This window comes from Cicer arietinum, chromosome 4 (genome assembly GCF_000331145.2).
Source record: "Cicer arietinum cultivar CDC Frontier isolate Library 1 chromosome 4, Cicar.CDCFrontier_v2.0, whole genome shotgun sequence".
Lineage (NCBI taxonomy): Eukaryota > Viridiplantae > Streptophyta > Magnoliopsida > Fabales > Fabaceae > Cicer > Cicer arietinum.
The window spans coordinates 61,539,980-61,552,713 of record NC_021163.2 but is presented as its reverse complement, the minus strand read 5'-3'; the positions used below and the strand labels follow the sequence as shown (position 1 = coordinate 61,552,713).

General features: G+C 28.3%; 1 protein-coding gene across 1 annotated transcript; it reads left to right on the top strand.

Moving 5' to 3' along the window:
* The first annotated feature begins 1,191 nt into the window (after positions 1 to 1,191).
* On the top strand, positions 1,192 to 3,607 carry LOC101504919 (putative GATA transcription factor 22). The gene is made up of 3 exons (XM_004498833.3): positions 1,192 to 1,455; positions 1,963 to 2,325; positions 3,024 to 3,607. Exons 1-3 carry the CDS (start codon positions 1,300 to 1,302, stop codon positions 3,357 to 3,359), a joined length of 855 nt encoding a protein of 284 aa, XP_004498890.1. The 5' UTR covers positions 1,192 to 1,299; the 3' UTR covers positions 3,360 to 3,607.
* The last annotated feature ends 9,127 nt before the right edge of the window (positions 3,608 to 12,734 follow it).

Below are 12,734 nucleotides of genomic sequence, written 5' to 3'. Positions count from 1 at the left end.
ATAATTGGACAGTGCATCGATGTGTTGCTAAGAGTGCATGATGATAATTAAGAATACAATATCAATGATAAATTATAACAATAATAATAATAAATTTAAAGATGGAGATACTTGATTCTAGGAGTTAACATTATTCCACTTAATATCTTATCAATGATAAATTTCATCAATCTAATCATTAAATTAAAATTTTTTATTGAATAAATCAATTTTATAATATTTTTTTATAAAATTTTAAAATTATTTGATATTTCATTAAATAATTTTAAAACGAATGTATAATAAGTTTTGAAAAAATATGACTTAATTGCCGTTTGAGTCATTTTATTGTTACCAAGTTATAAAATTGGTTACTTTTTGAAAGTTGAACATTTTTTATTACTTGCTCGAATTTTTGAATTAAAAAATGACGATTAGATATATATTAAATGACATGACATACAATTTTATGATATATAGTATTCTAGATGCATGAATTATTTATGTCATTAATTCAATTATAAATAAAAAAAATTCCTGAAATTGAAAGTTAAGTTTTTATAGTGTTGCTTTATTCTTATTTTATGGATGTCAATCATATGTCATATTATTTAAAATATGTTAAATCGTTTTTTAATTAAAAATAAGAAAAAATGACCAAAATTGTCGACTTTTAAAATAGAAAAACCAATTTCGTGAATTAACAAAAATAAAACGATCAAAATTGTAATTAAGTAAAAAATATAAATAAATATCGATGTTTAAATTACATAGTTATGAATTTTATATTTATATAAAACTTTATATACATGATCAATAATATATTATGTCACTAATCATCCGTTGGATCAGTAAAATTCATAATTTATATTGAGTAATTAAACAGAATAATTAATTATAAAATTAATCTTTAATGAACAAAACTCCATTTTATATTTAATATATTTTTATTTCTATGTGTGAGATTGATCTGAGTATCTACATATATAAATAAACGTGAGGACTGAAAAACAACAGATAGGGTTTTGTTGTCAGTATTAGAGTATAGTTTTAAGAGTAGTAAAGTTCCACTACTCCATTTATCTTGTCTTTGTCTTTTGTTTGATTTGTTTTTATTTGTTGTTTATGAAATGAAAATGGCATCACGTGAATGTGTATGAGGGACAAGTCTTCTCTTTTTAGCCTCTCCTTCTTTATATAAGAACCCTACCACCCTTTTGATTAGCCCTTTTCTTTTCTCTCTTACCCTATCTATCCCTTTGTACCATACACTCTCCATATTTTTTGTTATTTTAATTTTCTCTTTCTTTGTGTCCATCCATGACTCCTGTTTCTCTTAACCCACAACCTCAAAATGCCCAATTCTTCATTTCTCCTATTAATCAGGACTCTACTCCTACCTTTTTTAATTTACTTGATCCAACTCAAACCACCTTTCAGAATTTTGGAGACTTTAGACAAAATCATGATCATCAGGCAAGATCATTTATGATCCCTTTTTTATATTATTTTTCTATTATCATATAGTTTTATTACCAATTCTCTCTTTTATTTTTTATTTATTTATATATATAAAAATCTTTTTTTTTCTTTATGAATGATCTAATTAATATATCCCACTAAATAATTGTATTGTTTTGAAACAATACAACGTTTGGTGGTGGTCATGATCGTTGAACATCGATCCATTTATTAATTATGATCTAATTAATTTTTAAACTTAATTTTAAGTTATATATATATGCCTTTAGTTTCAACAAGATATATAATTGATCATCTATTTTTTTATTTATTCATATTTTTTTCATGCTAACTATATGGTTGTAGTACCCTTTTAATCCTTTATTAATATAATTTCTTAGCTATTGAAAAAAAGTATTCATCTAAATAAATAAATGAAAATTCTTAATTAATTTGTCATCTTTTATATAAATTGTACATTAATCTAACGTGTAAAATTTTGTTCTCTTGAATTGACTTTAGGGTGATGATAATAAGGTGGTATTGCATGATGGATCATCAAGCAATGAACAAGTCTATAATTCAAGTGAGGAACCAGCAAGAAGTGCACGTGACACTAAAAATTTAACATCCTTAGAGGAAGATAGCAAAAGTGGTCACGGGTCTACGAAATGGATGTCTTCAAAAATGAGATTGATGAAAAAAATGATGAGACCAAGTAGTAGTGGATCCACTGACAAAGCAATTATGATGAATGCTCAAAGATATGAAAATAGGTACAGCCAAACAAGCCCAACTCGTAACAACAACAACACAGTTAGGGTTTGTTCGGATTGTAACACAAACTCTACCCCACTTTGGAGGAGTGGCCCTATGGGTCCTAAGGTAAAAATATCTTCTAATTATTTACTATCAACTTCATTAATATTAATTGTTGAATATTAAATCTTTTATCAACACACATGTACGATCACTCTTTCTTATCCAAACAAACATGGTACTAATCAAAAGATATAGTACAAAGTTGAATCGTTGAGAAAAAAAAAAATGAAATTCATGTATCTCTAATTGGATTGCTAAATGTTAAAAGACTTTAAAATTAGAGATCAATTTCATTTTTATTATTCTAATTTTTTTATGATAATATATATATATATGTAAAAAAAATTGTGTGGTATCTTTTTCTATCAAAAAATAAAGTGTATATTGAAATTATTTTAGGAATTTAATTTATAGTATTGATAATGTAAATATATTTTACACTATCAATTAATTATAATTATTTAATCACAAAAAGAATGAACTTTAATTCTTTATATTTTTATAGTTATACAAATAATTATTTATAATTACTTGATAGCGTAAAAGAACTTTACCCTAACTATGCATCAAAATGAATCTCTCAAGGTTTTAATTGATTAAATATTTCAATAGATCACACTAGACACGTGTAAGTATTATTCCATACATATATTGTAATAGTTAATAGTTAATTAAATATAAACTATATATTATATTTTGATTAATAGAATATCTAGTTATATATATGTGTGGTTAACATGCAAACATGTTAAATGGTGCAGACCCTTTGCAATGCTTGTGGAATTAGACAAAGGAAAGCAAGAAGGGCAATGGCAGAAGCTACAAATGGTTCTACAAAAACTAAAGTGCATAACAAGGATAAGAAGAAGCCTCTTGTGAATGATTTTACACAATTCAAACATAAGAACAAGTCTACCTCTGGCTCATCATCTACTACTACTACTACTGCCGGCTCATCTCAAGATGTGAAGAAACTTGAATGTTATGCATTAAATTTGAGGGAAAATTCAGATTTTGAAGGTGCATTTCTTTCCGATGAAGTAGCTGAGGCGGCACTACTTCTAATGGATATATCTTGTGGTTATATTTATTCTTAAATTAAACTTATGGATTTGGATTCTCTCATGTGAGAATTTTATCACATTGAAAGGATTCGCACTTTTTGACATTTAGTTTTATTTTTTTACTTTTATGTCGGAAAAATATTTTGTGCCTATTTTGTTTTGGTATTGTGAGTTTGTGAAATCAAGCTGATGTACATGCAACAAACCAAAATAAGGTTTTGTTGTATTACACATGCATTTATGGTGAATTAATTAAAGGAAAGTTTATATAAGTTTTGGTATATCTTTGGTTTTGTATTTTAGAATAAAATTTTACATTAACGAAAATGAAAAATATTTTGCTTTTTGAGGTAAGGAGAAATCTATAGGTAAAATTTTGTTATAAATTAAATATTTTTGAACAAAATTTAAATCACGTAGTTGAATTTATTCTTTCACGTGTTTTATAACTATTAGAGTTTAATTTTTATATATAGTTATGGTAATAGCCAATAAAATACAACCAATTATATTTGTAATTTTGCAAGTAGTTAGGATTGAAAAGAAAATATTTTAAATGTTCAGTTTATTGTAATTGATTGACAGTTAAATATATATTTATAATGATAGTGTATATGAATTACTTTTAATTAATATTGTTATGGCAATTTAACTAACCATTTGGTACAGAGGCATGGTAGAATGAATTTTTTTTACGAGTATTAAAATAAAATAATATTTTTTAAGATGATTTTTAAAATAAAATAATTTTTTAACATATATTTAAAATTCTTTGAACTAGTTAAAAGATCTTTAATGAGAGTTGTTTTCATAACATAATATATAAAATAATAATATTTGTTTAAAAATAATATTAAAAATAAATTTTTTTTTTTGGTATTTGTGATTTTGGGTTTAATAGGTTTAGTCAAAGGTTGGTACAAACAATATTTAGTCAAAATTTAATATTTAAAAATATTAAATTAATGAGTTCCTTATCGTTAAAATATTTTTTTTACTTGAAATTGCAAAAAGTGTGTAGAGAGAAATATAAATATTGAAATTGCAAAAAGTGTGTAGAGAGAAATATAAATATTGATGAGCGTAGATAATGTGTGAGTTTCGTAAATTTGAGTTGGGGGTTAAAATAATTAAAGTAATTTACAATTATGAAATTTTTTATTTGGAGTAAAAATGAGTGATGAATTCGTAAATTTGAGTTGGAGGTTAATATTTTTAATATGTGAGAAAATATTTTCAAAATGATACTATTTTTTTGTCAAAAAGATAATAGACTATTTATATAATCTTTAGATTATTTATGTTTCTAAACCTTTAAAAATAGCTTAAGATATTTACATCAAATCTTTAATATTGTTTAACATTTGGATTTAGTGTTATTTTAGAATTAGAGGTATACGACTTAAGATATACATTTTACATCAGATTTTGAAGGTGTGTTTCCTTCGAACGAAGTAGCTGAGGCGGCACTATTTAAAAATTAGACCTATGGATATGGATTCTTTCATGTGGCAATTTTATCACATTGAGAGGGTTCACACTTTTTGACATTTGATTTTATTTTTTTAGTCGGAAAAAATATTTTGTGGCTATTTTGTTTGGTATTGTGAGTATGTGAAATCAACCCCGAGGTACATGCAACAAACCAAAATAAGGTTTTGTTGTATTACACTAGCATTTACGGTGAATTAATTAAAGAAAAGTTTGTGTAAGCTTTTGTATATCTTTCGTTTCGTATCTTAGAATAAAATTTTACATTAACGAAAGATATTTTACTTTTTGAGGTAGAGAGAAATCTATAGATAAAATTTTGTTAGAAATTAAATATCTTTAAGCATAATTTAAATCATGTAATTGAACTTATTCTTTCATGTGCGTTTATTATAACTATTAGAATTTAATTTTTATATCTAGTTAGGGCAATGGTCAATTAAATACAATCAATTATATTTGTAAATTTACAAGTAGTTAAAATTGAAAAGAAAATATTTTAAAAATGATTTGTTTATTGTAATTGATTGACAGTTAGATATATACTTATAATGACAGGGTATATGAATTATTTTTACTTAATATTGCTATGGCAATTTAACTAACCATTTGGTACAGAGGCATCGTAGAATGAATTTTTTGAGATGATTATTAAAATAAAATAATATTTTTTTGAGACGATTTTTAAAATAAAATAACTTTTTAACATATATTTAGAATTCTTTCAACTATTTAGAAGATCTTTAATGAGAGTTGTTTTAATAGATATATTTTGTAGTTATATTTATTCTTAAATTAGACTTATAGATTTGGATTCTCTCACGTGAGAATTTTATCATATTGAGAGGGTTCACACTTTTTGACATTTGTTTTAATTTTTTTAGTTTTATGTCGAGAAAATATTTTGTGGCTATTTTGTTTGGTACTCTGAGTTGAAATCATGCCAACGTCCACCCAATAAACTAAAATAAGGTTTTGTTGTATTAATTAAAGGAAAGTTTGTACAGACTTTCATATATATTTGATTTCGTATTTTAGAATAAAATTTTAAATTAACGAAAATATATTTCGTATTTTAGAATAAAATTTTAAATTAACGAAAATACGATAAATATTTTGCTTTTTGAGGTAAGGAGAAATCTATAGGTAAAATTTTGCTAGAAATTAAATATCCTTGAGCATAATTTAATTTAAATCATGTAGTTGAATTTGTTCTTGCTTTTATTATAACTATTAGAGTTTAATTTTTTATATCTAATTAGGATAATGGCCAATAAAATACAATCAATTATATTTGTAATTTTACGAGCAGATAGAATTGAAAAGAAAATATTTTAAATGATCAATTTATTGTAATGATTGACGGCTAAATATATATTTATAATGGCAGTGTATATGAAATATTTTTACTTAATATTGTTATGGCAATTTAAGTAACCATTTGGTATAGAGGTATGGTAGAATGAATTTTTTGGGACGATTATTAAAATAAAATAATTTTTTTAACATATATGTAGAATTCTTTGAACTATTTAGAAGATCTTTAATGAGAGTTGCTTTCATAACATAATATATAAAATAAGAATATTTGATTAAAAAATAACATTAAAATATTGTTTTGTTTGGTATTTGTGATTTTGGATTTAATAGGTTTAGTCAAAGTTTGGTGAAAACAATATTTAGTCAAAATTTAATATTTAAAAATATTAAATTAATGAGTTCCTTATCATTAAAATATTTTTTATTTGAAATTTCAAAAAGTGTGTGTAGAGAGGAATATGAATATTGATGAGCTTAAATAATGTGTGAGTTTGGTAAATTTGAGTTGGGGGTTAAAATACATCAAACCTTTAATATTGTTTAACATTTGAATTTAGTGTTATTTTAGAATTAGAGTTATATGATACAAGATATATATTATGTATTTTCAAGGTTATATATTTTTAATAACAATTATTAATTATTATTTTATTAAGTAGAATAGTTGAATTCATGACCTCGTTCTATTAAGATGATTCATATTAAACTTTTCATGTTTTAAATCTCCTTTGTTAGACTTTTTATTAAAATAAGAACCTGGTTTGTTTCTTTGATTGATCTTTGAGAAGTAAAGACTACTTTTCTTAGTTTTGAGTTGTCTTTGGATAGGAAAGTTAAATGGTTTTCCAAAAATAATATGTTTGACATTCATCCAAAGGGAGATTATTTGTTGTTGTCTTGGATTTTCTATTTTGTTGTGTATTTCGTTTCCATCTAATTAATTTTTCAGGATTCCTATTGGAGTGAATCTAAGGCGGTTGGCAACTTGGGAAGCAATATTTGATTCTTTGCAAAGTTGGCTTATTAGATGGTTTAATACCTCAAATTTTGTAAAAAAGTTATTAAATTAATTAAATAGAATTTTAAAGAATTAATTTAGTGTTAAAATATTCTATAATATATGTTGATTAATTTTTTATAAATATGAGTTTTTTTTTTATGATTTAATACTTGTATACATATTTAATTTAATGAGTAATATAAATTATAATATTACATTTAATTATTTTATTTGTTTTTATAAAAATAATGGTATTTTTGGGTGATTATTTTAGAGAATAAAATTTTAGGTGATTTTACGTGCAGACGCGCATTAAATATTTGTGGTGATATTTTCTTGTGTATTTGACTAAATGATAAGTGTGTTCATAGTTATATTTTAATTATTTATATCTATTTCATATTTTGATTATTTATTTTATAAATAATTATTTTGAGATATTAATACTATTGTGATTGATTTTATTTATTTTTATATACTTGTTATGCCATAGTAATTTTATACAAATTTATTGTGATTTAGCAATTAATGCAAAATGTTGATGATTTAATTATAAAAAAATAAATAAAGTGTTGATGTTATACTTATTTATTTTATCATTTTAACTATTTTTCAAAAATGATAGTATTTTAATGTGAGTATTTGGAAACATAGTATTTTAATAATTGTAGTAATAATTTTGAGTATGACAGTTTTATCTATTAATATATGTTTAAGTGGTTTATTTCTTTAATTTGCCTATTTTATAAAATATTGGTTTTAAAATATTAATCAAGTTTTAGAAATAAAATGTGTTTAAAGAAGTACCAAAAACGAGTTTAAATTATTATTGGTTTGGGTTAAATAAAATAAAAGGAAATTAAATAATAGTATTGGGTTTTACCCATGTGAAAATAATATAAAAATGTTATTAAAATATAAATTTTGATGCAAACACATTGTGTGTGAATATATATAATATGGGATGAATTTTACAACGAGATGATCCCACCAAAGAGCACCTATTTTAAAGTGATTAATATTGTTGTTTTTGAAATTCGAAAACCTTTGAAAACAATATATGACACCGAAAGTATTACTGGGTTGAGTCGCGGACTAGGTCGCTCTCTTTAAGACGTTTCGAGGCACTGCTCAAAATTGTGCAAGGCAGACTATCAACCACGAAGTCTCCAGGATAAAACAGCCCAGATACTTTGTATCGGAGTCCTACTGCACTGTAGAAAACCGTTCTAGAATTACACCCTCAATATGGCAGTCTTACGATTGACACTCGTAATATGGCACAATGACCACTCGAAAAGGAAGAAAGAGATGAAGCAGTAAGAAGGGGAGAAGAGAGAAAAGCCTCAGATGCGGAGAACCCTCTATTTATAGAGGAAAATCACAACTGGATCTGAAAAATCTATGGATCACCAGAACGTGCGCTCCAAGTAGTGCTCTCAGAAACGTGTGCTCCAAGCCCCCAAAAAGTGCGCCCCAAAGTCAGGAAGTTGACTCTGACTTTTGACCAAACAGCTAGGAAACGTGAGACCAAATATTAGGGTTTTGACCGGGCAAATCAGACGCACGAATTCAGGGAGGAAGACTGGATCAGATATGACTAGGTGGATGGCATTTACGTAATTAACGTTTCAATTAGAGATAGAACACAAGTAATTAGTTAATTAATTAAAAAATGATTAATTAATTTTCAGGCAAAATAATAATACACCACAAAGCCAAAGCCAAGCCAGGTCGGGCCGGACGGCGGCGGCGGCGCACGCGCGTGTGGTGGTCAATATTGCTTGCGTTCTCCCTCCTTCACAAAATTGGGGTGCCCCTTGGGACCCATCCCAAGTTCATTACCTTCACCTTATATACCATACTAGTGTGTCGTATCCCTCTAATGTGAGACTTCTCAATTTTTTCAATTTACAACAACATTAGCTCTTATAAATGCCATCATTATTTCCAATGCATTTTTCATTAAAGGCATCATCATTTCCAACAATCCCCCACTTGAATTTAAAAAATATGTTTTTGAATAGCGTCAGACGCTTCTATAAGATTGTGCATAAACAAAGGTGTCTTTCGACTTGAACCTTTGCATAGCGAGTAAGATTCAGATTCAACAAGAGTGACTCGTAGTCTTGAACTCTATCTCTGACATCAAACCCACACACAACCTTTTCATTAGGTGTATTCTTAAAAGCACGTGCATTTAGGGTCATGCACGTGTATCCCAGTCTAGTGAACGCTCTAGGAATTCTGCCTCAAAATTCCATAGGAAGCGGCCCCCACTTCCACATTCACGTAGGTGAGTCTATCATGAGTACTCCTGTAGCTAAGTACCCCACTCCACATAGAGTATAGATCTCATTAAGAGTTTCTATTATCTCATCCTTTTATCGCTTCAGGAATCATGCTTCTTATATAAAAGAAAGCATGTTCATCTCATATCACTATGACTTGTTATTACCCATTGAACCTAATTCTTGGGATCTCCAGTCTTTTAGGTCGGGTTACCATCATAAGTGACTCATTGATCTATAGGCAATAGTCTCATCCTTTTGGATGTATTTTGGACTTTCTCTCTAGTTAATCCTTTCGTCAAAGGATCAGCTAAATTTTCATCAGTACGTACATGATCCACAATAACAGCTCCTTTAGAAAGTAATTCTCTACCTGTGTTGTGCTTACGACGTATTTGTCGTCTCTTACCGTTATAATAACGATTCTCAATTTTTACAATAGCCGCGGTACTATCGCAGTGGATCAACACAACTGGTAACGGCTTATCCCATAAAGGGATCTCTGCTAGCAAGCATCTCAACCAGCTTGCTTCTTCACTCGCATTAGCTAAAGCTATCATTTCAGACTCCATAGTGGACGGCGCCAATATCGTCTGTTTCTTCGATTTCCATGATACATCACCACCGGCTATGCTGAAAACATAGCCACTGGTTGCCTTGGAGTCATCTGATAAAGTGTTCCAATCAGCATCACTGTATCCTTCAAGGACGGCAGGAAATCTTTGATAATGTAATCCGAGACTCATGGTTCTTTTAAGGTATCTCATGACTCTTTCAATAGCGTGCCAATGCTCCATACTAGGTCTGCTAGTAAACCTACACAACAATCCCACAACATAGGCAATGTCGGGTCTAGTACAATCAGTGGCATACCTGAGGCTGTCAATGATGTTCGTATATTCAGTTTGTCTAACACCTTCACCAGAGTTCTTGAAAAGTTTCACACTTGGATCATATGGTGTGCATACAGGTTTACAGTCAAAGTAATCATATTTCTTTAGGATCTTTTCAATATAGTGAGATTGATCCAAAGAAATTCCCTTTTCTGACCTAGTAATCTTGATTCCGAGGATTACACTCGCTTCTCCGAGGTCTTTCATATCAAAGTTGTTGCTCAACAATGATTTCACATTATTTACAGCATGAATGTTTGAACCAAATACGAGTAAGTCGTCTACATAGAGACATAAGATAGTGCAAATGCCATTTTCATATTTGTATAAATACATTTGTCACTTTCATTCACTTTAAACTCATTCGACATAATCAAGTTATCAAATTTTTCATGTCATTGCTTAGGAGCTTGTTTAAGACCATACATAGACTTATCTAACTTACAGACTTTGTCTTCTTGTCCATGAATTACAAAACCTTCAGGTTGTTCCATGTAAATTTCTTCTTCCAGGTCACCATTTAAAAAGGCTGTTTTAACATCCATCTGGTGTATCACCAGGTTATGAATAGCCGCAAGTGATATAAGCACCCTAATGGATGTTAGTCTAGTGACTGGTGAGAAAGTGTCGAAGAAATCTATATTCTCTCTTTGTCTAAAACCTTTGGCTACAAGGTGAGCCTTGTATTTATCAACAGATCCATCGGGTTTTAGTTTCTTTTTCAAGATCCATTTACAACCTATTGGTTTGCAACCAGGAGGCAAGTCTACTAAATGTTTGCTGCCCCCGCTATTTCTTGATTTGAAAGGGAATTTATTTTCATAGAAGTCAACATCATTTGATTCTATGATCACTTTCGCGTAAGCCAGACAACCCCATGTTCAAAGATAAGACAAGTTGGGCTGTCTATTCTTCATTATCTCATAAGGAGAATTCAAAACATAGCAAACAGTCAAAATAATGATGCAGTAAGAGTTCTATTCTTTCTTTCAGCGTTACCATTTATTTCAGGTGAATATGGTGCAATTGTTTCATGTACAATTCCTTGACCACCACAAAGCCAAAGCCAAAGCCAAGCCGGATCGGGCCGGACGGCGGCAGCGCGCGCGTGTGGTGGTTAATATTGCTTGCGTTCTCCCTCCTTCACAAAATTGGGGTGCCCCTTGGGGCCCATCTCACGTTCATTACCTCCACCTTATATACCCTACTAGTGTGTGGTATCCCTCCAATGTGGGACTTCTCAATTTTTTCAATTCACAACAACACTAGCTCTCATAAATGTCACCATTATTTTCAATGCATTTTTCATTAAAGACATCATCATTTCCAACATATCTTGTATTATAATAGTTAATGATTTATATTTTAAGAATCAATAAAATATTCAAAGTAATTAATAGTATAAATATGTGTCACAAAAATATATTCCACCCCAGTGAGCAATGGCTTTTCAGAAAATTTTCTTTATTTTTTGTTCAAAATTTAATATTTAATTTCTCTTATTACTGAGTTATTTTAACCCTCTTCAAATTTTTAGCAATTTCAATTTTTCTTTAAAATGTTTGACTTTTTTGTTTATAAAACTCTTTATTTGGTAGTGTTTTTTTTACTGTCACTCGATTTAAATGAAATTAACGTCAAAGTGACTATAAATAGTGAATATAACTTTAATTTATAGTAAATTTCTTTGACTAACTTGAAAATTAATATTTTTAAAGTATTTTCTCATATTTTATTTTTGACTTTATACAATAAATCGATGAGTTTGATCAATCTAGAACACATAGTCAAATTGTGAATTTAGATTAGCTTGTGAAAATGGCAAAATAAGGGAAAGTCCAAATGTATTTTAAAAATAATACTATATATTAAAGCATTTTGATTTAGGGAGTCACATGTGGCACTAGCAATATCTCTTTATCAATAGAAGAGTTAACTGGATTTACCAAGTTTGCCATATTACTTCTTCACTCTTTATCCAATTGTAAGATCCCCATGCGTACTCAAACCAACTATTTTAGGAGGATGTATTATTCAAGGATTTTGTAGATCTACTTTCATGGTGAAGCTTTCTCTCCACGGTGACTCATGATCGATATCTCCCTCTTTTACCTATCACTAATGATGAGGTTTCGGATAATATTTGGAATAGCTTATTACTTTTTCCTTGAAAGAAAATGCAATTCACATATTTCCCACTCACTTGAACCTCTTTAAGAGAAAAGTCATTAGAAAAAAAATGCTACAAATCGTGTCTAGATTTTTGTAATTTCTAATGGTTAGTATGGTGTGCAGTTTTTAGATGGTTTTGTGTGTTGTTTATTATGTCTAGAATTTCAGTGTCATTTTTCATATTGTTTCACATATTTAGGAATAAAAAAAGGGAAAGGGAGGGATTGACCTTGATATGCCA

Bases quoted from the DNA above. Each gene is read 5' to 3' on its own strand.
- LOC101504919 (XM_004498833.3), top strand. From the start codon at position 1,300: ATGACTCCTGTTTCTCTTAACCCACAACCTCAAAATGCCCAATTCTTC. The intron at 1,456-1,962 runs GCAAGATCATTT...AATTGACTTTAG, and splicing joins GACAAAATCATGATCATCAG to GGTGATGATAATAAGGTGGT. The intron at 2,326-3,023 runs GTAAAAATATCT...TAAATGGTGCAG, and splicing joins GTGGCCCTATGGGTCCTAAG to ACCCTTTGCAATGCTTGTGG.